Source organism: Macaca thibetana, chromosome 13 (assembly GCF_024542745.1).
Source record: "Macaca thibetana thibetana isolate TM-01 chromosome 13, ASM2454274v1, whole genome shotgun sequence".
Lineage (NCBI taxonomy): Eukaryota > Metazoa > Chordata > Mammalia > Primates > Cercopithecidae > Macaca > Macaca thibetana.
This window is the reverse complement of record NC_065590.1, coordinates 20,505,549-20,527,759: the sequence shown is the minus strand read 5'-3', so window position 1 is coordinate 20,527,759 and position 22,211 is coordinate 20,505,549. Positions and strand designations below refer to the sequence as shown.

The following is a 22,211-nucleotide window of genomic DNA, read 5'->3' as shown; positions in this document are numbered from 1 at the left end:
AAAGTTAATCAGCATATACTAGAAATTACATGTGCACCTGTAGCTTCTACTAGAAAAAACGAAAGCTGGAATTCATTCTTAACATTTCAAAACGTGTTCATACATTTTTCTAATTATTTTGTACATTAGCTAATACTCTAATCTGTTAACTGCTACCGTTAGGTTGTAAAATCTTGACTGCAATAGATTTTACACTGTCTAATCACCATGTGCTACACATTATGTGCACTGGGAAGACGAAATACCACCCTGTGTACCCTTATACCCAAGTAGTAACAAGGCATTTAAAGCTTCTAATCTGTGTCCTTCTGAGGGATACTGGTCTACTTGGGTCTGAACCCAATACCCTGACATCATGCAACTTCTAGCCTTCCCATATCTGTAGCGAGCAAATTAAATTTCCTGAGTGGTTTCCACTTTGCTGACTGAACTCTGATATTTAAGTACTTTTCTTGGACTTTGACTAAAATGGAATTTTCCTTAAGTTTTCAAAGGTTATAGTTTCTTGCTACTAATACCAGAGGTCTAATTAAATTCTTTTGTAATATAAGTACATAGGACTGAAACAATGTAAAGCGTGTGTAAATTTTTTTAAAAAACTACAGTTATGATGGCACAGTAACTTTACTGACCATGTATGATCCTGATCCTTAAGATTAATAATTTATGTATTTTACTTTAATTTACTCCTTAAATGACCTGGAATAGAGATACATTTATACATAGTAAGTAACTTAATGTAATTATAAAATAATTTATTGGGTCCCAGTATTAAATTTTGAAAAATCAATGTTATTACTTCATTCTTTGAAGTGTTTAGCATAAATTAAATAATCATAAACATTTAAAATAGCAGGTGTTTCAGGGAACATGGGATCTCTCTGTATTATTTCTTAAAACTGCAGGTCAAGTTTGAAAAGTATCTTTAAAAGTTTATCTATGGAAATAGTAATTTTAAAGCAAACAACAAAAACATTTAAGCACTATTAAAATATGAAAGCAAATCTGAACTAATTACTGCATCAGTGTTGTAAGATAAAATAAAGCCCAATGTATAAAATTCATTCTAAAAAATTTAAAGGCTTTTTTCATTTTGTTTTTTAAAGATAATTACTCTAAGGCCAAGCACAGTGGCTCACGCCTGCAATCCCAACATTTTGGGAGGCCGAGGCAGGCAGATCACTTGAGGTCAAGAGTTCCAGTCCAGCCTGGCCAAAATGGCAAACCCTGTATCTACTAAAAGTACAAAAATTAGCCGGGTATGGTGGCGGGTGCCTGTAATCCCAGCTACTCGGGAAGCTGAGGCAGGAGAATCACTTGAACCTGGTAGGTGGAGGTTGCAGTGAGCCGAGATTGCACCACTGGACTCCAGCCCAGGCGACAGAGCAAGACTCCGTCTCGAAACAATAACAAAAAAAGGTATCTTCCCCTAGTGAGAGAAAGCCCATATCACAAGGAATAAAGCAGTCTATTAAATATTACACTTCTCTCCACCCCCGATTTTTCTTTTTGACCCCCAAGTCATAACAGCTAAAAACCTTCTAATCATTCACTGGGCTCACCTCAGAATTGTCCATGGCGGCTTTCAATATGTTGGAGTGTGCATTGACAGCCTGGACCGCAGCATTCTGAGCTGCAATAGCCTGCAGAGTGACACTTGCAGTTTGCCTCAGAGCATCTTCTAAGCTCTTGGCTAGAGCTTAAAAAAAAAAAAAAAAAAAAAAAAAGAACAGTTAAAAAACAAATCCCTACCCCATAAATGACTAAACTTTTGCTGTTCTCCTACTTAGTCTTCCATTGCATTTCCCAAAAAATTTAAAAAGGAACAACAAAATACACGAGACTCAAATTTAGGGAATCAAAGTTTCACTTAACAGTATGGTAAAGGGTGGGTGCGGTGGCTCATGCCTATAATCCCAGCACTTTGGGAGGTCGAGCTGGGTGGATCACAAGGTCAGGAGTTTGAGACCAGCCTGACCAATGTGGTGAAACCTCATTTCTACTAAAAATACAAAAATTAGCTGGGCATGGTTGGCGGGTGCCTGTAGTCCCAGCTACTCGGAAGGCTGAGGCAGGAGAACAGCTTGAACCCGGGAGGTGGAGGTTGCAGTGAGCCGAGATCGCGCCACTGCACTCCAGCCTGGGCGACAGAGCGAGACTCCATCTCAAAAAAAAAAAAGAAGTAATAAAGCTTCATGGATTTATCATCCAGACTAAATTATCAGTATTTTACCATACCTTTTTTTTCTTTGAGACGGAGTCTCGCTCTGTCGCCCAGGCTGGAGTGCAACGGCACGATCTCGGCTCACTGTGAACTCCACCTCCTGGGTTCATGTGATTCTCCTGCCTCAGCCTCCCGAGTAGCTGGGACTACAGGTGCCTGCCACCATGCCCAGCTAATTTTTTTGTATATTTTAGTAGACACGGGGTTTCACCGTGTTAGCCAGGATGGTCTTGATCTCCTGACCTCCTGATCTGCCTGCCTCGGCCTCCCAAAGTGTTGGGATTACAGGCGTGAGCCACTGTGCCTGTTTTTTTTTTTTTTTTTTTTTTTTGGAGATGGAGTCTTACTCTGTCGCCCAGGCTGGAGTGCAGTGGCGTGATCTCAGTTCACTGCAACCTCTGCCTCCCGGGTTCATGTGATTCTCCTGCCTCAGCCTCCTGAGTAGCTGGGACTACAGGCGCCTGCCACCACGCTTGGCTAATTTTTTTGTATTTTTAGTAGAGACGGGGTTTAACCGTGTGAGCCAGGATGGTCTTGATCTCCTGACCTCATGATCTGCCCACCTCAGCCTCTCAAAGTGCTGGGATTACAGACATGAGCCACCGTGCCCAGCCTACTTTTTCTTTTCTGTATATCTAAACATTTTCAAAATAAAAAGTGTTTTTTTTTCTCAAAATTATTTAAAGAAGGGTAATGTATTTCAAATGGGAGAAACAAGGTTTAGGACAATATAGCCCCTTTTACATATTTGTAGCTATAAACTCAACAAATCCATCAGCTTTCTTCATTTTAAACAACAATCGTACAGACCCAAAGGGAAAAAGAAGTGCCCATTTTCATCCCCTTAGCAAGAAGGAATACTCATAGCAAAACACTTATATTGACAAGACATAAGAAAACAGACAGGAGAAAGAAAAAGACAAATAAAAAAACAGGCCAAAAAAACCCAAAACAAAACCCAAAGGCAACTTGAAATGGACAGTGTTCTTCCACAAAAGGACTCAAGAAATAGCAGACACCAATGTTCAAGAGGCACCTGGTTAAGATCACATTTCTATATGCTGTCTCAGGAATACCAAAAAGTAAAGCAAACAACCATTTTAGATAATTTACTAAAATGCAAAAAAAAAAAAAAAAAAAAAAAGTCATTTGAAGAAAGAAGGCTAGTAAGAATACTAATTTAATAATAAATGGGCCGGTGCAGTGGCTCACGCCTGTAATCCCAGCACCTTGGAAGGCTGAGGCAGGCAGATCACCTGAGGTCGAGTTCGAGATCAGGCTGGCCAACACTGTGAAACCCCATCTCTACTAAAAATACAAAAATTATCCAGGCATGGTGGTGGGTGCCTATAGTCCCAGCTACTTGGGAGGCTGAGGTGGGAGAATCGCGTGAACCTGGGAGTCAGAGGTTGCAGTGAGCTGAGACTGCACCACTGCACTCCAGCCTGGGTGACAGAGTGAGACTCTGTCTCTAAATGAATGAATGAATGAATAAATAAATAAATAAATGATATCACATGGCAAAAAATAAAAAAATATATTTGACAAGTGAGAAAAAAAGATGATTTTGAGCAAAAGAAGCATAAACTAGCAATGAACAAATGGAACCTCATGAACTACAAATGGTACCTCTGCAAGATAAAAGAGGAAAACTAATAAGGAGAAAATTAAAAGAAATTGACAGAAGTGATAGAAGTAAAACAAGAGCAGGGGATACAAAGAGAGAAAGGGGCAAGGGAGAGAAACCGTGGTATCTGGATCCCATGACATGCGTGAGTGAACAGTGGACATCAAGTACAGGTAGTTGTGAACTACTTTATGGAGGCCACAGAAAGTGGGCTGCTGGGAGGCACCTGCTGCTTCCAGCCCTCTTCAGAGGTCTAGTCACTGCCCTTTGATCCTTGATAAATATTTCACATGCAAATGCATGCATGTATATTTTTAAAGTCAAGTTTGAGGGAGAATTAAGAGGTGACAGATAAAATTCTGAAAATTTTCACTTTGCCCAAAATGAAAGATGAGAGGAACCAGGCAAGGAAAAGAACAGCTGAAAACAGCAGACATCTCCATCTTACATTTATAACTTAATTTCAAGGTGCCCAAGTGATAAAGAGAGAAAAGTGAAAAGTGAAGAAAAAATAGGACTAAAAGAAAAAAGGAGTAGGAAAAAAAAAAAACATTTTACTTAGAAGCCATTTATTAAATATTCTAAAATATTTGTAACACAATCAGAAGAATACAAAAAATGAAAAACAAAAATCCAAATCCAAGTAGCAAAACTAATGCCATAGGCACAGAATGACACCTATGCTATTCTAAGAAACTTGGTTCCTCAGGGTAGGGTAGAACCAGCACATTACAAGGGAAACAGGTACAAAACAAATGATGAGGAGATCAAAAAACTATAAACAGCTGCCATGAGTACTTAAACAACTCTGTCCAGCAAAAAGCTATATCCCACGACCTCCAGAGACATCAACATATTATAGCACAGTACAAAAAATTATGTTACATGTGCTTTAAGACAGAAAAATAAATTTATAAGTATCTATTACCTTTTCTAAACCATCGAAAAATTTAAGAATCCTGACCTACCAAGGACAGCAAAAAAAATAATAAAAAACTTGGCCAGGCGTGACAGCTCATGCCTGTAATCCCAGCACTTTGGGAGGCCAAGGTGGGAGGACTTCGTGAGGCCAAGAGTCCAACACTACCCTGACCAACATAGCAAGAGCCCATCTCTTAAAAACAAACAAACAAAAAAACCATAAAATTGAAACTTAAAAAGGAATATGCTTGTTAGCTGGAAACCAGCAATGTGTAGAACATTTCATGCCCCACCAGTGTCAGATGACAGCACTACTAGCGAGTCCAGAGGCTAGATGATAAGGCAGTGTAAGCCATTCTGACTCCAACAAATAAATTTACAATTATTAACAAACAGTTATTTACAATTATAAATTGACAATTATTAATAAAAGACTCTTAGGGCTGGGTACAGGGGCTCACGCCTGTAATCCCAGCACTTTGGGAGTCCAAGGTGGGAGGATCACTTGAGCCCAGGAGTACGAGATCAGTCTAGGCAACATAGTGAGATGCCTGTGTCTATAAAAATTTTTTAAAAAATTAGCTGGGTATGGTGGTACGCGCACCTGTAGTCCCAGCTACAGAGGAGGCTGAGGTGGGACGATGGCTTCGGCCTGGGAGGCTGAGGCTGCAGTGAGCCATGACAGTGCCACCGCACTCCAGCCTGGGTGACAGAAAAAGAGCCTGTCTCAAAAAAATAAATAAAGGACTTTTAGGCAAGCTGTTAAAACATAAATAATCAATTTCTGTTACCCAGAGTATAAATAATCTTTAGTGCTAACATAATCTTTAGTATTATTTGGAGTTTTCACCAACTATACACTAAGAATAGCCTTTGTCACTTGGGTAAAAGAAGTTTAGATGAAATGAAGGTAGTGAATAAAGCAATGCCACTAAAAAACAATAGCAACAAAAGAAACCACAACTAGCTGACAGATGACAAACTTGTGCTGATAGTTTAAGAAGAGAGCAACTGGGAGATGACCCAAAATCCTTAAGAAGCTGTCTGGTTTACATACACTCAATTTTAACTTGTTCTTGTTTTTCCTGTTGTGCAAGGCGAGCTGCAACTTCTTCAGGTGGTCGCTCCCTTATAGAAGATGAAGATGCTTCTTCTTGCAGCAAAAGTAAATAAGAGGAAATCAAATTTCAGCACAGAATTTTAATAGCTAACAGGGATATAAAAACCAGCATCATTTGTACTGGCCAGTTGTATCAACACAGGGCATTTTTGTGGTAAGAATTCTAAAACCATTATCATTACTCTTAATGATTCCGAAATGAAGAAATAGGAATCAGTCTTTAATCTCCTTGTTTAAAAAGATGTATTTGGACATTTAAATTTTTAAAGTTTCCTAAGAAAGTCTGAAGACCCGAACCTAGTGTAAATGTATACATAGTGCCTATGTGTTGCCTAGGCATTAAATAGTTCTGATGGGCATATCATTCATAAAGAACAAATAGAAATAATTAAATTACCTGAAAGCGCAGGTGTGGGTTTTCCTTCACCAATTTCAGGGTAATCAGTTTTTAAAGATTCCTCAGGCTGAACTGCAGGGGCTGGGACTGACAGGGTATCACCTGCTGCAGAAATAATTTGAGCTGCTTCTGTGGGTGCTATAAATATATGTTACTCATGGTATCTATACTTGCCTAGGTTAACAGAGAAACAGACAGGAATTTACTACGACCACCACCCACTTCACATCTGACTCCTTAAAGACACAAATATTTGTACTGCCACATGTTTGAATAACACACAAACAGGAGCACTGTCCACTGCATATCTAAACTCACACAAAATGGACAATGGGTGGGAAAGAACAAAAGAAAAGAAGTCTTGTCTGCATCCACCCACATTTTAACCACCATTATTCCAGGCAAGCCTTCTAGTAATAATATTAAATATTAACACACAAGAAGTGGACATTTACACAACATGGAAAAAGAGTAACATAGGAAAAAGTCTGTTAATGATGAAGACAGACAAAAGAAAGCAACTAAACAAAGAATATTTTTTAATTGCTTTGAAGACTGGTGGAAGACGTGTGAGCAGGAAAAGGATTACAGTTTTAAACACAAAGATGAAAGGTCACAGTGATCAAGAACAGAACTGAGTTAAAATATACATATACATATACATATATAGATTTTTTTTTTTTTGCACACTTTGGGAGGCCAAGGTGGAAGGACTGCTTGAGGCCAAGACCAACCTGGCCAACATAGCAAGACCCCATCTCTGTCAATCAATCAATCTTTTGTGTAGTATTTTATATATTGATTGATTTTTATTTTTGAGACAAGGTCTCAGTCTGTTGCCCAGGCTGGAGTATAGTGGCACTATCATGGCTCACTGCAACCTCGACCTCCCAGGAACAAGCAATACCCCCACCTCAGCCTCTGGCACATAGCTGGGACTACAGGTGTGTACCATCACACTTCGCTAATTTTAAAATTTTTTTGTAGATAGAGGGTCTGCCTCTCTTGCCCAGGCTGGTCTCAAACTCCTAGGCTCAAGTGATCCTCCCTCCTCGGCCTCCCAAAGTGCCGGGATTACAGGTGTGAGCCACTGTGCCCAGCCTTGGTTTTAAACCAAATAGCAGTCAATTATCAATCCCCTGGCTCAGCATTCTCTTCCCATCCCACCCAGAACATGAAACATTTTCTTTTGTTTGTTTGAGACAGAGTCTTGCCCTGTCACCCAGGCTGGAGTGTAGAGGTGCAATCACAGCTCACTGCAGCCTCAACCTCCTGGGCTCAAGTGGTCCTCCCTCCCAAGTGCTGGGACTACAGGCATGCACCACCATCCCCAGCTAATTTTTAATTTTTTATAGAAACAGGATCTTGCTATGTTGCCCAGCCTGCTTTCAAACTCCTGGGCTTAGGTGATCCTCCCACCTTGGCTTCCCAAAGTGCCGGGATTACAGACATGAGCCCCTGCACCTGGCCTAAAATAATTACAATGGCTTCCAAGGACAGCCACAATAAACTTTTTGCTCCCTCTCTGACCTCATTTGCTCCTGTTCTCCCCTTACTCAATTCACTCTAGCCTCATCTGCCCTTTGCTTGAATATGTCAAGCCTTTACACCAGCTAATCCTGCTGCCTGGGATGCTTTTCTCCACCACCCTTTTACATGACTTACCCCCCTTATGTCTTTCTAATCTTTGCTCAGACAACCCCTTCCAGGTAAGGTATTCCTTAAACACTCCATTTAAAACTGCAGTATTCCCTCCCACAATGTCTGACATCCTATACATTGTACTTGTTTATTCCCTCTCCTTATCTAATCAAGAAATATTAGCTGGAATTTTTTTTTAACTGTTTTGTTCATGGCTATTTCCCCAGGGCTTACAAGAATGTCTAGCACAGAAAAGCCAGTAAATATCTGCTGAATTAAAGTCGGGTGATTTAATCAAGAACAGATGCAACAAAGGAGAAACATAAGTTCAAATGTATACTGAACAGGTTAGAGTTCAACAGGCAAGTGCTGTAAATTAGAGTGGGGTGACTGGTAGTTTCTGAAGTCAAAAAATATCTGCAGGGACTACAGCAAGACACTTTCATCACTAAGAAAGAAGAGAGAATAGAGAATTGGTGAAGAGGCTGGGCATGGTGGCTCACGCCTGTAATCGCAGCACTTTGGGAGGCCGAAGCGGGCGGATCACCTGAGGGCGGGAGTTTGAGACCAGCCTGACCAGCACGGAGAAACTCCGCCTCTAGTAAAAATAGAAAATTAGTGGAGTGTGCTGGCACATGCATGTAATCCTAGCTACTCGGGAGTCTGAGGCAGGAGAATCGCTTGAACTCAGGAGGTGGAGGCTGCGGTGAGCCGCGATCAACGCCACTGCACTCCAGCCTGGGCAACAAGAGCGAAACTCTGTCTCAAGAAAAATAATAATAATAATAATAATAATAATAATAATTGGTGAAGAGATTTACCTAGAATTTTAAAAAGATGGTTCAAAATATAAGTACCTGTTGATGAAGCTGGAGTATCTCCCTTTTGTTTCTGGAGTTGTGAGGCAGGCTGTTTAGATTCTTTCATTACTTCTGATACACTAGAGATTTTTAGTGGACCAGACTGAATCTTGGAAATAAAAAACATTTATTTAACATTTCAGATCTACTACTATTTTTTTAAAAGGTACAGTAATTTGCAGTATTTCAAATGTCAAGCCTTTCAGGCTTTTAACGTAAAGTTATCAACACTCTATAACATATATATTTTATTAAACATAGTTGAGAGAAACCACCATTACTAGAAAAGTACAGTCCAGAAATTTCATTCCAAATGACCAGCCCATGTTTTAATAGTAACAAAGGTTTCTATTAGGGTGACCAATAAAGTCCATGACACATGATCTTCTCATTAAACACCATTCCTTGTACTTATACAGTATTAAGAAGACTATTATAATTTCCTTTCTAAATCAAATTATGATGTCTTCTGTACACATTCAGTTAGAAGCAAATGATTATTAAAGGCTCTGAGTAAAAATATACATGAATTTTGTTTCTTTGATTGCCAGGATTCATGTAATTGCACAATAAGATATATGATATCAATTTGTAAGCAAGGCTTGCCTTCCTCTTTCCCAATTATTGCCTGCCTTAAGTTTAAGACACTGTTCACTTAAGAGGGCTGCCAGATATGTGCCAAGGAAAATTACTTTTATTTTTATTTCCACTTATGTTATTCCACTTTTTGCCCTAACTTGGCAGTAGGACTCAGATATCCCTAACATGACTACTTAAACACAACAGAGATGGTTCTGAACTTAGTCATTACCAGAAACTAGAATTATTTCCATTTTCATTAAAATATTATCTTTGAATGATGAAGAATGATTACTGTTACAAGCAAAACAATACCAAGATATACCAGTGGCTTTAACTTGCCTCTTCACTGCTCCTTTCCCTTTCCACTCTCTAATGTAGCCACTGCTAATAGCCTGGAATCTATCCTTCTACTCCAGAGCAAAAGCTCAAGTATATACACATAAACAATGTTTCACTTCCTTAAACAAACCAAAACAGGGTTATATTATACAAATTACCTTGTAACTTGCTCTTTTTTTTTCATTTAACACTATATCATGGACATTCTCTTTCAGGTCAAGAAATTCTTTTTAGTTGCATAACATCCTCATATAACGATTTCCCATAATTTGGTCAACTTCTCCTCTATAGTCATTCAAGTTGTTCCCTGTTTTGTTTTGCTTTGCTGCTACAAACAAAGCAATGAACATCCATCCCTGTCCGTTTAACTGAAAAGCACCATAGTGTGACATCTATGGGATAGTTTTCAGAAGAGGAATTGCTGGGTCAAAGGGGTTGTATATTTTTAACAGATGTTAACAGATCACTTTCACTTAAGATTCTAGTGATTTACATTCTCACAATTAAAGTGTGTGTGTGATCTATTTCCAAATTCAGTTGCCCTATTCCTCTAATTTCTTTTCCTGTGTCACAACCTTATTTTATTAAAGTAGCAGTATAAAAAAGTCTACCTAGAAAAGCACCCCTCCTCATGCCTTTTTCAAAATGTTCTTGAGTAGTCATGTACATCATTAATTCCTCCATATGAATGTTAAAACTGTATTATCTGGTTCCTCACCATCTAGAAAAATTCATTCAAATTCTTACTAGATTTGTGTGAATAGACATACCATAAAAACATCATTTCTCTCTAATATATACATATACATTTCTCTCAAACATATATGTATGTCATATATATTTAGTACCATCTTAATGTAATTTGGTACTATCTCAATGTAATATGGTACTATCTCAATATATATTTGGTACTATCTTGGCACTATCTTTAATGACATACATATATATTTGAGAGAAATGACATTTTTATGATATGAAGTTCTATCCAGGAATGTAACAGTTGTAACCATTTAGGCAGGTGTTATTCCATGTCCATCAAAAAGATTTTATGCATGGACAGTAAATATAGAGACAATGTTACAACAAATCATGTTGCCACTAAAAAGGTTACCATGAAATATAATGCACAGCAACAAACTGACACAATGTTTAACAGTAGAGAGTGCCTGAATAAATGGTAAAAAACAGAAACACTAACTGCTATTGTAATTCAGAGGAGAGAAAATTAAGTCTATGCAGTGAAGGATGCAGCCCTTGAAGAGAACATTAATGGGCAAAGGAAAGGAAGTCATTCTGGTTAGGAGACCATCCTGAAAAAAGCTGGACAAATGGAAGGGATCTTAGATGAGTTCTCTCTTTAAGCATGGCCCTTGGAACACTGCCTGCAACATAATAATCACTTGATTAACATTGGTGGAATAAAATGAGGAAAGCAAAGACATATTTGTAATGAAGGGCAACTGGTGCAGAGCTAAGGGCTTATGTGCAGGACCCAGAGATAAGGCTGCAAAGGTAAACAAGTGCCAGATTGCCAAGGGTATTGAATGTCAACTTAAAAGTTAGCAAAGACCACAAACTACAGAAATAAAGAAGCCCAATGGCCAGTTCCTAGGTTGACATTTAAGCACTACTGGCTTCATACTTATTCAGAAAGTGAGACAGATTCTAAGATTTCTCTAGTTTTTACATCCTATGGTCTTCTTTTAAACATTACATCCTGTGGTCTTCTTTTAAACAACACGAAATATCTAGAAGTACATTAAGAGGTGTTATCATGAAAATATCACAGCACTTCTTTTAGAAGATTCTCTGGTATTGATATAAGGATGACCCAGATTCTGTTAGGAGAGATCTAGGTGGGTAGAGACTGGGAGGAAGACAGGAAAGACTGTGTGCACATGGAGAGCAACAGGTCTAGTTAAGAAGATAATTTGGATATGAAGTGATAAAGGTCAGAATAGGAGTACAGATAGTGGTAATGCAAGAAGATTAAACAAGATAGGATAGCTAATGAAATATGGGCAACCTGTGAAGAATCTACGAATTCTGGCCTAGCTACACCTGACAACTTGGTATACTATCTTTAATACAAAAAAGCAAATAAGGAGTAGTATAAGTGTGGAGGTGGTGTAGTACAAACATGCTGAGTTATTAAGTAGAAATGTTCTCCAAGGTAGCTAAAGTGGAGTGAGGAGAGGCCAAGGCTATTTGGAGGGATAAAGGATTCATCTACAAAGAATGACATCTGAAGTCACGTCAACTGAGAAAAGAACACTGCTCTGAATTTTTCAACCATACTCCATGCTCCTGGAACAGCTTCCAGCTATTTCTCCTGGGTCATGAAGCTTAAAATAGATTCAAGATTTTAGAATAAATCCACAGGGTTCTGCTCCTTGACTTAGGAAGCCGCCAAATTATCTCTCTCAGTCAGTATGGTCATTTTAAAGTCCGTATAGAAGAATAAATGATGTAGAAGACTAGTCAAAAACATGTTGAAAAAGTATGGTTGGGGTGGGTTACAGGGAGGAAGTTAGATGACAGTTCTTTTTCCAAACGTTACCTTTGCTATAGGATGGGTCTCTAGATCATGTTAGATACTAGAGAGTAAGTCCACCCAGTTTCTAAGAATAAACTGATCAGCCATGTCCAGCCTCATAGCATAAAGAAATGCCCAATACCAAAGAGTCAAAAATCCATGCTCTTTTACAGAATTTTTGTTTTTTACAAGAAGCTGTGTGTGAATGATGAAACATTTAAGATTAGAGTTTAAAAAAATTTTTAGGATGGGCGTGGTGGCTCACGCCTGTAATCCCAGCATTTTGGGAGGCCAAGGTGGGCAGATCACCTGAGGTCAGCAGTTTGAGACCAGCCTGGCCAACATGGTGAAACCCCATCTCTAATAAAAAAATGCAAAAATTAACTGGGCATGGTGGCACACGCCTGTAGTCCCAGCTACTTGGGAGGCTGAAGCAGGAGAATTGCTGGAACCCAGGAGGCGGAATTTGCAGTGAGCCGAGATCACACCACTGTACTCGAGCCTAGGTGACAGAGCGAGACTCTGTTTCAAAAAAAAAAAAAAATTTTTTTAGGCTGGTGAGAAAAAAAGGAATACACACAAAGTTACAGAAATAGAAGATATCCTGTCAACTAATCAGCATCTAGCTGAAAATTCTGTGACTTTGTGTTATGGTCTAAAAGGAACCACTACTAACCATAATACATGGTTTTATGTCATGACAACTCTGCACTTGTTTTTATAGTGTTCTAAGTAAGAGCTTGATAGCTGCAACAGCATGGGATAACATATAGACGTCCCCCTCAGTCCACAGGGCAACCATGGTTACCTCTGCCCAAGGTATCTCCTCCATTTACCCTTGTGTGCAGCACAGTTATTTTCTATGTGGTATGTACTGAGAGCACTTATGGGACTCCAAAAGCATAATTATCCATCTGTACTAGCTACTATTAGTTCAATTTAAAGAAAACTGGCCAGGCACCATGGCTCACACCTGTAATCCCAGCACTTTGGGAGGTTGAGGCGGGTGGATCACCTGAGGTCAGGAGTTCGAGACCAGTCTGGCCAACATGGTGAACCCCATCTCTACTAAAAATACAAGCAATTAGCCGGGCATGGTGGCAGGTGCCTGTAATCCCAGCTACTCGGGAGGCTGAGGCAGGAGAATCGCTTGAACCCAGGAGGCGGAGGTTGCAGCGAGCCAAGATCATACCACTACACTCCAGCCTGGTTAACAAGAGTGAAACTCCATCTCAAAAAAAAAAAACCAAAAACAAACGAACAAACAAAAAAAACAATAAAAGAAAAAAACTGCACCTGTACTGAACATGGACACTTTTTTTTCTTGTCATCATTCCCTAAATAACAAAGTATAATGAAAATTTAGACAGCATTTACACTGTATTAGATATTACATCTAATCTAGAGATGATTTAAAGTATATGGGAGGGTGTACATAGGTTATATGCAAATACTGTAATATTTTATATCTGAGACTTGAGTATCCATGGGATTTTTGTATCCACGGGAAGTCCTGAACCACTCCTTCAAGAATATTGAAAGACAACTGTATTTTCAACATGAAAACAACTTGCTTTTAAAGTATTTCATTGGATAAATTGAAATATTGTTTAACTCTTACCGATTTCTTTGGCAATGGAACATTATAAACTGCAGGACCAAGAACCATCTCGAAGAGTTTGTCTGAGTAAGGTATGGTTTTCTCTACACTTTCCCGGAAATGGGAATCCCATTTGGCATATAGGATAGTGCCACCAATACCTCCCCCAACAAACAAAAGGCCAGCTCCAGCAATTTTGCCAGTAGTCAACCTAAGTGAAAGAAATAGGAAATACATTTATACTTATTGGCTCTCCTACACCTATTTTCCTATACCAACGTAACCATCTCAAAGACCTCTAGCCTCTACTTATCTACCACAAATTCAGATCATAGCAGCCAAGTTTACCACCACATCTGCACATCACCTTTTCCTGATTTGTTTCTAACATGTTGCCACCAAAAATAATATTTATTCATTTTAGGAGGCCTAGATTAAAGGGTTGCTTGAGCCCAGGAGTTCAAAACCACCCTAGGCACCATAGTAAGATCCCATCTCTACCCGCCGCCCCCTGCCAAAAAAATTTAGCCAAGCATAGTAGCAGGTGCCCCAGCTACTCAGGAGGCCGAGGTAGGAGGAATGCTCAAGCCTGGGAGATCAAGGCTGCAGCGAACCGTGATCATGCGACTGCACTCCAGCCTGGAGTAACAGAACAAGACCTTGTCTCAAAAAAAAAAAAAAAAAAAAAAAGAAATAGAAAAAAGTATGAGTAACTAAAAATAATTACAATATCTAGGAATCCACCCTTTAACATTTAATTCAACATGTTCACAATCATGATATTCTCTCTGAATCCAAACAAGAACTATCACTAACTTTCAAGGCTCCTCTTCCTCAATCAAACATTTCTATAAACACTATAAACTTTTTTTTTTTTTTTCTTGAGACAAAGTCTTCCTCCTGTCCCTCAGGCTGGAGTGCGATGGCATGATCTTGGCTTGCTGCAACCTTCGCCTCCCGGGTTCAGGTGATTCTCCTGCCTCAGCCTCCCAAGTAGCTGGGATTACAGGCATGCGCCACCATGCCCGGCTAATTTTTGTATTTTTAGTAGAGATGGGATTTCACCATGATGGCCAGGCTGGTCTCAAACTCCTGACCTCAGGTGATCCACCCGCCTCGGCCTCCCGAAGTGCTGGGATTATAAGCGTGAGCCACTGCGCCTGGCCTAAACACAATAAACTCTTTACAAAAGATAATAAAATACCAGCCAGGCATGGTGGTTCACACCTGTAATGCCAGCACTTTGACAGGCCGAGGCGGATGGATCACCTGAGGTCAGGAGTTCGAGACCAGCCTGGCCAACATCGCAAAACCCCATCTCTACTAAAAATACAAAAATTACCTGGGCATGGTGACACGCACCTGTAGTCCCAGATACGGGGGAGGCTGAGGCAGAGGCAGAAAAATCGCTTGAACCTGGGAAGCGGAGGTTGCAGTGAGCCAAGATCGAGCCACTGCACTCCAGCCTGGGCAACAGAGCAAGACTCTGTCTTAAAAAAAAAAGAAAAAAAAATATAATAAAATGCCAAATAAATTTAACACTTGTTTAAGTCACAACATGAAAAGATAATAAAATGCCAAATAAATTTAACACTTATTTAAGTTACAACATGCTGAGTTCTGGATATAAATCTATTTGCCGTAGAATGGAAGACTGCACATGCAAGGAAGGCTCTGCCTCAGATGCCATCCAATTACCAAAGAGCCAAAAGGTGCATTATTAACAAATTATTACCTACAAACAGTGCTTCAGAAGGTAGCCCAACAATGTTACAGCAAAGCTTCGGTGTATGTACCCCTTAAAAAAAAAGGTTTAGACAGCTATTCCCATATTCAAGGAAAACACACACATACTTCCTTAGCAGCACACAGTGAAAAGCCTGGTTATAGGGAGACATACTACATACCCAGAGCTGCCTGAAGTTGAGTATCTGCGGCATGGTCGCAATGGACGGAGGACAAACTTCCCACAGAGACAACTCTAAAGAAGGAAAACACATCACAACCAATACAGTTAAAGGAAACTGGTAAGCTTGTTGGGTTGGTAATATAGATAAAATACTTTTATTAAAAATGTCTTCATTAAACAAAAAATTATTTTTTTTCAGAAGTCAATTTATCCCATATTTATAGATTCCTAAAAGCAGTGATGCTTCTTACACCCCAAGGCTCACATAAAATTACTTTTAATATTAAAAAGAATTATCGGACTATGATCAATTAGCACCTTTAAATAAGTCTTAAGTATGCTATTTCTTGAATACAATTGGTATTTGCTATATGTTTTCTTAATTGGCAAAAAAAAATCTATTTTTACTTTATAAGCTTAGTTTAGACATCTGAAAAATCATCACAAAGTCTAGCCAAAAACATGGCATTATAGGATACACACTCAAGGGACAGATCTAACCTCAGCTAACTGATCCAGAAAACCAGGTTTTCCATCTCTGAACTAACTGTGTAGCTGGTCAACTCCTAGAGGCATTCATTTAAAAGCTGATTTTTGGTTTATCTTAGCATACTGTTAGTTTAAAAGCCAACCATTTTAAGAAAAACATTTTAATTAATGTTGCAAATGCTCAAGTACACTTGTCCCCATATAACTAGTCTATTCTTACATAAAACAAATGATTAGGGCTATACGGTTTGTGATTGGTTTTAATGAGAGTAAAATATACCTTAAAATTTCTTAATGGGGGGAGGGGGGAGGGATTGCATTGGGAGTTATACCTGATGTAAATGACGAGTTGATGGGTGCAGCACAGCAACATGGCACAAGTATACATATGTAACAAACCTGCACGTTATGCACATGTACCCTACAACTTAAAGTATAATAATAATAAATAAATTAAAAAAAAAAAAAAAAGAATTTTGTTTCCCACAAAGCAAAAAAAAAAAAAAAAAAAAAAAAAAAAAATTTCTTAATAATATGTGGATCCCCTAAATCAAGCAAATGAACAAGCATCTAAATACTGTTGGGGAAGGTTTTCATAAACTTTAAACCATTCATACCTATCAATTTGAAAATTTATACTTATCAAATCCATAAAAGTATCTTCTTTTAAAATACAAAGAAAAATCAAGCTGCAACAAGGGGAAAAATGCTTTCTCTAGGTTCTTTACTGAAATTGTATTTAAGGAATATCAGAATAACATAAACTTCCTTTTAAAAGTATCTATATGGCCGGGCACGGTGGCTCAAGCCTGTAATCCCAGCACTTTGGGAGGCCGAGACGGGCGGATCACGAGGTCAGGAGATCGAGACCAGCCTGGCTAACACGGTGAAACCCTGTCTCTACTAAAAATACAAAAAACTAGCCGGGCGAGGTGGCGGGCACCTGTAGTCCCAGCTATTTGGGAGGCTGAGGCAGGAGAATGGCGTAAACCTGGGAGGTAGAGCTTGTAGTGAGCTGAGATCCGGCCACTGCACTCCAGCCTGGGTGACAGAGTGAGACTCTGTCTCAAAAAAAAAAAAAAAAAGTATCTATAGTTTTAGGAAAATATATCACATGATCAGAGGACACATGAAATTACTCTACAGTTATAATTTACACTCTACCTGCCAAAGCCTAGAGATAAACAGCTAACTAATGCAGTAATACATTTTGAAAACCAAAAAAAAAAAATCAGATGTTTTAAAATATGTAAAGCAGATACAACTGGTATTTAAAAGTATTTTATTTATTGGCATGGTGGCTCATGCCTGTAATCCCAGCACTTTGAGAGGCTGGCGGGGGTGGGCAGGGGGATTGCTTGAGCCCAGGACGTCAAAACCAGCCTTGGCAACATGGCAAAACTCCATCTCCACTAAAAATAAAAAAAAACTAGCCAGTTTGGTGGCATGCACCTATAGTCCCAGCTACTTGGGACGCTGAGGAATGAGAATCACTTGAGCCCGGGAGGTGGAGGTTGTAGTGAGCCAAGACTGTGTCACTCCAGTCCAGTCTGGGCAATAGAATGAGACCCTGTCCCCTCCACTCCCCCCAAAAAATGAAAACAAAAAATAACAACAAAACCCCCCCCCAGTATTTCAATTATTACCTATCCTGTAGAATTCCCAACATTTTTAAACCATTTTTAATAGAAAAGGGTGTTTTCCTTCCACTCTGTAAAGCAGGTGGTATGAAATTGTAAACAGAAATGCATCTATTTTTATATGTCAACAACTCCATTTTTGTGACTTAGGGAGAAAATATTAAGAGGCCACTGAAGTTGTATTATATTTAAGGTTGCATTTTTTAATCTGTCTAGGTATAAATAGGTATTCAGGTCAAAAGTTAAGGCACTGTTAACAGTGGATAAGCAGCTAACTGGAGTATCAAGCAGCAAGCATAATGGATAACCGACTCCAGGAAATCAGGGACAAATTTAACACTAGAGTTTGAGACTACCCAAAGTCACATCAGTTTTTCTTTGAATAATATTTTTGCTTGCTTGTTTGTAAAGACCGAGTCTTGCTATGTTGACCAGGCTGGTCTCAAACTCCTGGCCTCAACCTATTCTCCTGCTGCGGCCTCCCAAAGTGTTGGAATTACAGGCATGAACAATCATGCCCAGCATCAGTATTTTTAAATGTTTCTTTATCTACCTTCTATTTTCTTTTATCTTGACTCTCCATCCTCCCTTTGACAGAATGTATTTTGACTATAAGTTAAAACTTCCTAATACTAAATAAATTTAAAATCTGATTTTAAATAATAATTTTAAAAGTTTAAATATACATAGAGTGAAATCTCCCTCATACTTCTTTCCCCAGCCACCCCATGCTTGCCATAGGCAACCGACAGTCAGTTTCTTATTTATCCAGAGACATTTTATGTATATTTATTCAAATATGCATATTCTCCTGACTTTCCCCACCTTTACACAAATGATACCATAATATACATACAGCTCTCTATTAAAGTTCAAGGATATATATTTTAAATCACTATATATCAATACATGAAAAGCTTCCCACGGGATTTTATGATTTGGCATTCCATTGTTACTTAATGTTTAATTGTTAACCAGCCCCTATTGAGGGACACTGAGGTTTTTTCTAAATTACTGTTAAAATAAATAATGCTACCTGAGTAACACTGTATACACAATTTTGGGTCTATTCTTAAAAGTAAAATTTGCATGTCAATATTGCCAAATTAGCCAAACTGCCCTCTAGTAATATGCAAGTATGTTTTCCCACTTTTTCTCCAACACACTGTATTGTATTTTTTTAATCATTGACAATCTCAGGGGTGAAAATATAGAAATAGTGTTTCAAGCATATATATATATATTTTTTAAGAGACTGAGTCTCGCTCTGTTGCCAAGGTTGGAATGCAGTGGCATTATCATAGCTCACTGCAACCTCGAACTCCTGGGCTCAAGTGATCCTCCAGCCTCAGCCCCCTGAGTAGCTGGGACTACAGGCACATGCCCACCATACCTAGCTAATATTTTTGTTCTTGTTTTTTATAGAGCCAGGTCTGCTATGTTACCCAAGCTGGTTCTGAACTCCTGGCCTCAAGCAATCCTACCTCGGCCTCTCAAAGCACTGAGTAATTTTTACTTACATAATTTATATATTAATACGTTTATTATTGTTAATATAAGATAACAATTGTAATTACACTGCTGTTTAATACCATTAAGTTTAGGGTGGTCTGTTACACAGCTACAGATAACCAAACATATGTTTATACCTAGAAGAGGGGTGCTACTGCAACAAAATATAAACACGAGGTCATGACTCTGGGACTGGTGTGGGGGTGGCAGAAGCTGGAAGAACCTTGAAGAGACTGTTAGCAGAAGCCTAATGGCCTTCACAGAGCCTGTTGGTGAGCGCTTAAAGAAAAGCAAAAAAAAAAGAAAAAAAAGTTTTTGGAACCTGAAGGAAAAGATATTCTTGTTATGTACTGACAGAAGTTTATCAAAGCTGTCATCTGTAATGACAGACATGGAAAATAGAAAATTAAGCATAGCTATAGCTATACCTAATGAACTGATGTATTTTGCCGAAGAGTTCCAAGTACAGTGTTCACAAGTGCTAACTGATTTCTTTTAGCTGAGTATGATAAGGACAGAGATGAGCATTAAAAAACAAAACAAAACAACCTGTTTAGCTTTCAAGCAAAATTTAAAGGAAACATAAAAGAGTCAGGATTTGGTGGGTTCAAAAATAAAACTGCTTCTTGTTTTCAAATAGATTCTCAAATAGAGAAGGGTTTCAAGCCAAAGATCAAATCCAGTGTGTGACCAAAAGATACTTTGAGATCTCAGAAAGATCTAAGGAGGTGTCCCTCATAAAGTCTTTTTACCTTGAGAAAAGGTCCTCTAAGAATCATAAGGATGTGTTTCCCAGATTCTATTAAAACAATAAGGTTACTCAGAACATTAAAGGTGTTACCTACAGCAGCCTCACAGGAAGCCCAAAATGGAGAAGGGCTTATCTTGATAAGATGTGTGAGTATCACATGTTTAATGAAGAAAATCCCATTAAGATTCACAGGAAACCCACAAACTTGTTAATTGTATTAATAAAAAACATCCTAGCTTATATTTAAAGTCAAAAAGAGGACAAAATGAAAAGAAGCTTTTGGACTCTTAAACTTCTACAGACAGAAAGTAGGCTGTGAAACAATTCAGCTGCAACAGGCTACGTATTCTGGAAACAGACGAATAATTCAAGTGTAAAACCAGGAGTCCAAAGGGTAGAACCAAGAGCTGAAGAGAATCATTCCCAAGCAGTAGGATTGAGCTTAATCAAGGAATTAGAAACAGAGCACCAGCTGAATTTTACACTTGTTATTGAATGGTGACTGCTGTGTGCCTCTTAGTTTCTGCCTTTTTGAATAGGAGTGTCTAGAGTGATTATCCTGTGCCTGTCATACTACCATATGCTGAGTGTATGGGGAGCAGATAATTTGTCTCTTTAGTTTACAGGGCTTTAGATCACCAAGAAAAGTGTTTAAGAAGCTATACCCTAGGGACCACATTCAAGATGCCTTATCCATAGTAAGATCTGATTTAGATAACAAGATCTTATTCCTAATGCTGACGCTTTGATGGCATTAGACTCTGGAGGGTCTTGGAGAAGGTTGTGAGTGTATTTGCATGTGGGAGGGATGTCAGTTGCATCCAGAAGGCTGAGGATAATATCCAGAATTGACTGCAACAATACTGCCTGTACCACATGCTGTTCCAGAAACGTGCCCCTCTCCCAACAATAAGTTTTATGTACACTTCCCATAGGGCAGGCCTTTGTTACTAATTCACTAATAAAAGGCAGTGAAAGTGATGCTCTGTAACTTCTGAGACTAACACATAAAAAGGATACAGCTTCTACCTGGCTCTGTCTCTTGTTACACACTTGCTCTTGGAACCCAGCCACCAAAGTGTATGGAAGTCCAGACACTTAAAGATGCCACAGATGGGTGATCCAGCCAACAGTCCCTGCTGAGGTGTCAGCTGCAGCCACTATTTACTGCCACACATGAGAGTAAAGACGACTTGCGGATGACTGTAGACCTAGTAACTATCTGACTGCAACTTCATGAGGGTCTCTGGGCAAAAATTTTCCAGAACTGAGTAAGCCAATAAATATTGTTATTTTACCCCAAGCTCAAGTTGGCTTGTTATGCAGCTATAACTGATAAGAACAGACCTTTTTAAATTCATGGATTTAAACACTTAAGATGGATTTCAACCATTTGCAATTACTGTCTATTTGATCAAATTTTCCTATCTTGGGCCACTGGAAGCCTCTTCAAGTTTAGGGTGTGTATGTGTGTATCTAGCTCTGCCTCTATACTTCAGGCCATCTGCAAATACCTGGTGGCAGGTGTTATTTTTTTTTTCCTCTATGTGACAAAATTCCCGTAACATAAAATTCACCATTCTAACCATTTTAAAATGCACAATTCCATGGTATTTAGTACATCCACGATGTTGTACAACAACCATCACCACTATCTAATCTTAGAACATTTTCATCACCCCAAAAGGAAATCCTACATCCATTAAGCAGTCATTCCCTTTTCCTCTCTCTCTAGACCCTGGCGACCACCATGTACTTTCTGTTTCTATGAATCTGCCTATTTGAGATATTTTGTATCAATGAATCACACAATGTACATCTTTTTGCCCAGCTTTTCACTTGGTATAATGTTTTCAAGATTCATCCACATTGTAACATGTATCATATATGCAGCTTGTACTTCATTCCTTTTTATGGCTGAATCTAATATTTTATCACATAAACATATCATATTTTGTTTATCCACTCATCAGTTAATGGACATTTGGGTTGCCTCACCTTTTGGCTGTGAATTGTGAATAATGTTGCTATGAATATTCATCTAAAAGTTTTTGTTTGAACAC

The 22,211-nt window shown here is 38.8% G+C and overlaps 2 protein-coding genes across 15 annotated transcripts in view; one reads left to right on the top strand and one right to left on the bottom strand.

The window, feature by feature from the left end:
- Positions 1–22,211, top strand: part of MRPL35 (mitochondrial ribosomal protein L35) — a 536,751-nt gene that overhangs the window by 486,535 nt on the left and 28,005 nt on the right. The gene's annotated exons all lie outside the window — the stretch shown is intronic.
- Positions 1–22,211, bottom strand: part of IMMT (inner membrane mitochondrial protein) — a 53,097-nt gene that overhangs the window by 21,797 nt on the left and 9,089 nt on the right. For 2 of the 12 annotated variants that reach the window (XM_050753020.1, XM_050753011.1), the window contains exons 2-7: positions 15,755–15,828; positions 13,869–14,058; positions 8,788–8,899; positions 6,290–6,427; positions 5,830–5,922; positions 1,563–1,699 (exon numbers count right to left, since the gene is read on the bottom strand). In XM_050753020.1, the coding sequence (XP_050608977.1) occupies positions 1,563–1,699; positions 5,830–5,922; positions 6,290–6,427; positions 8,788–8,899; positions 13,869–14,058; positions 15,755–15,828 (744 nt within the window). Of the gene's footprint in view, positions 1–1,562; positions 1,700–5,829; positions 5,926–6,289; positions 6,428–8,787; positions 8,900–13,868; positions 14,059–15,754; positions 15,829–22,211 lie in introns of all 12 variants that reach the window. The other 10 variants (XM_050753023.1, XM_050753013.1, XM_050753022.1 and 7 more) reach the window with 8 other exon arrangements.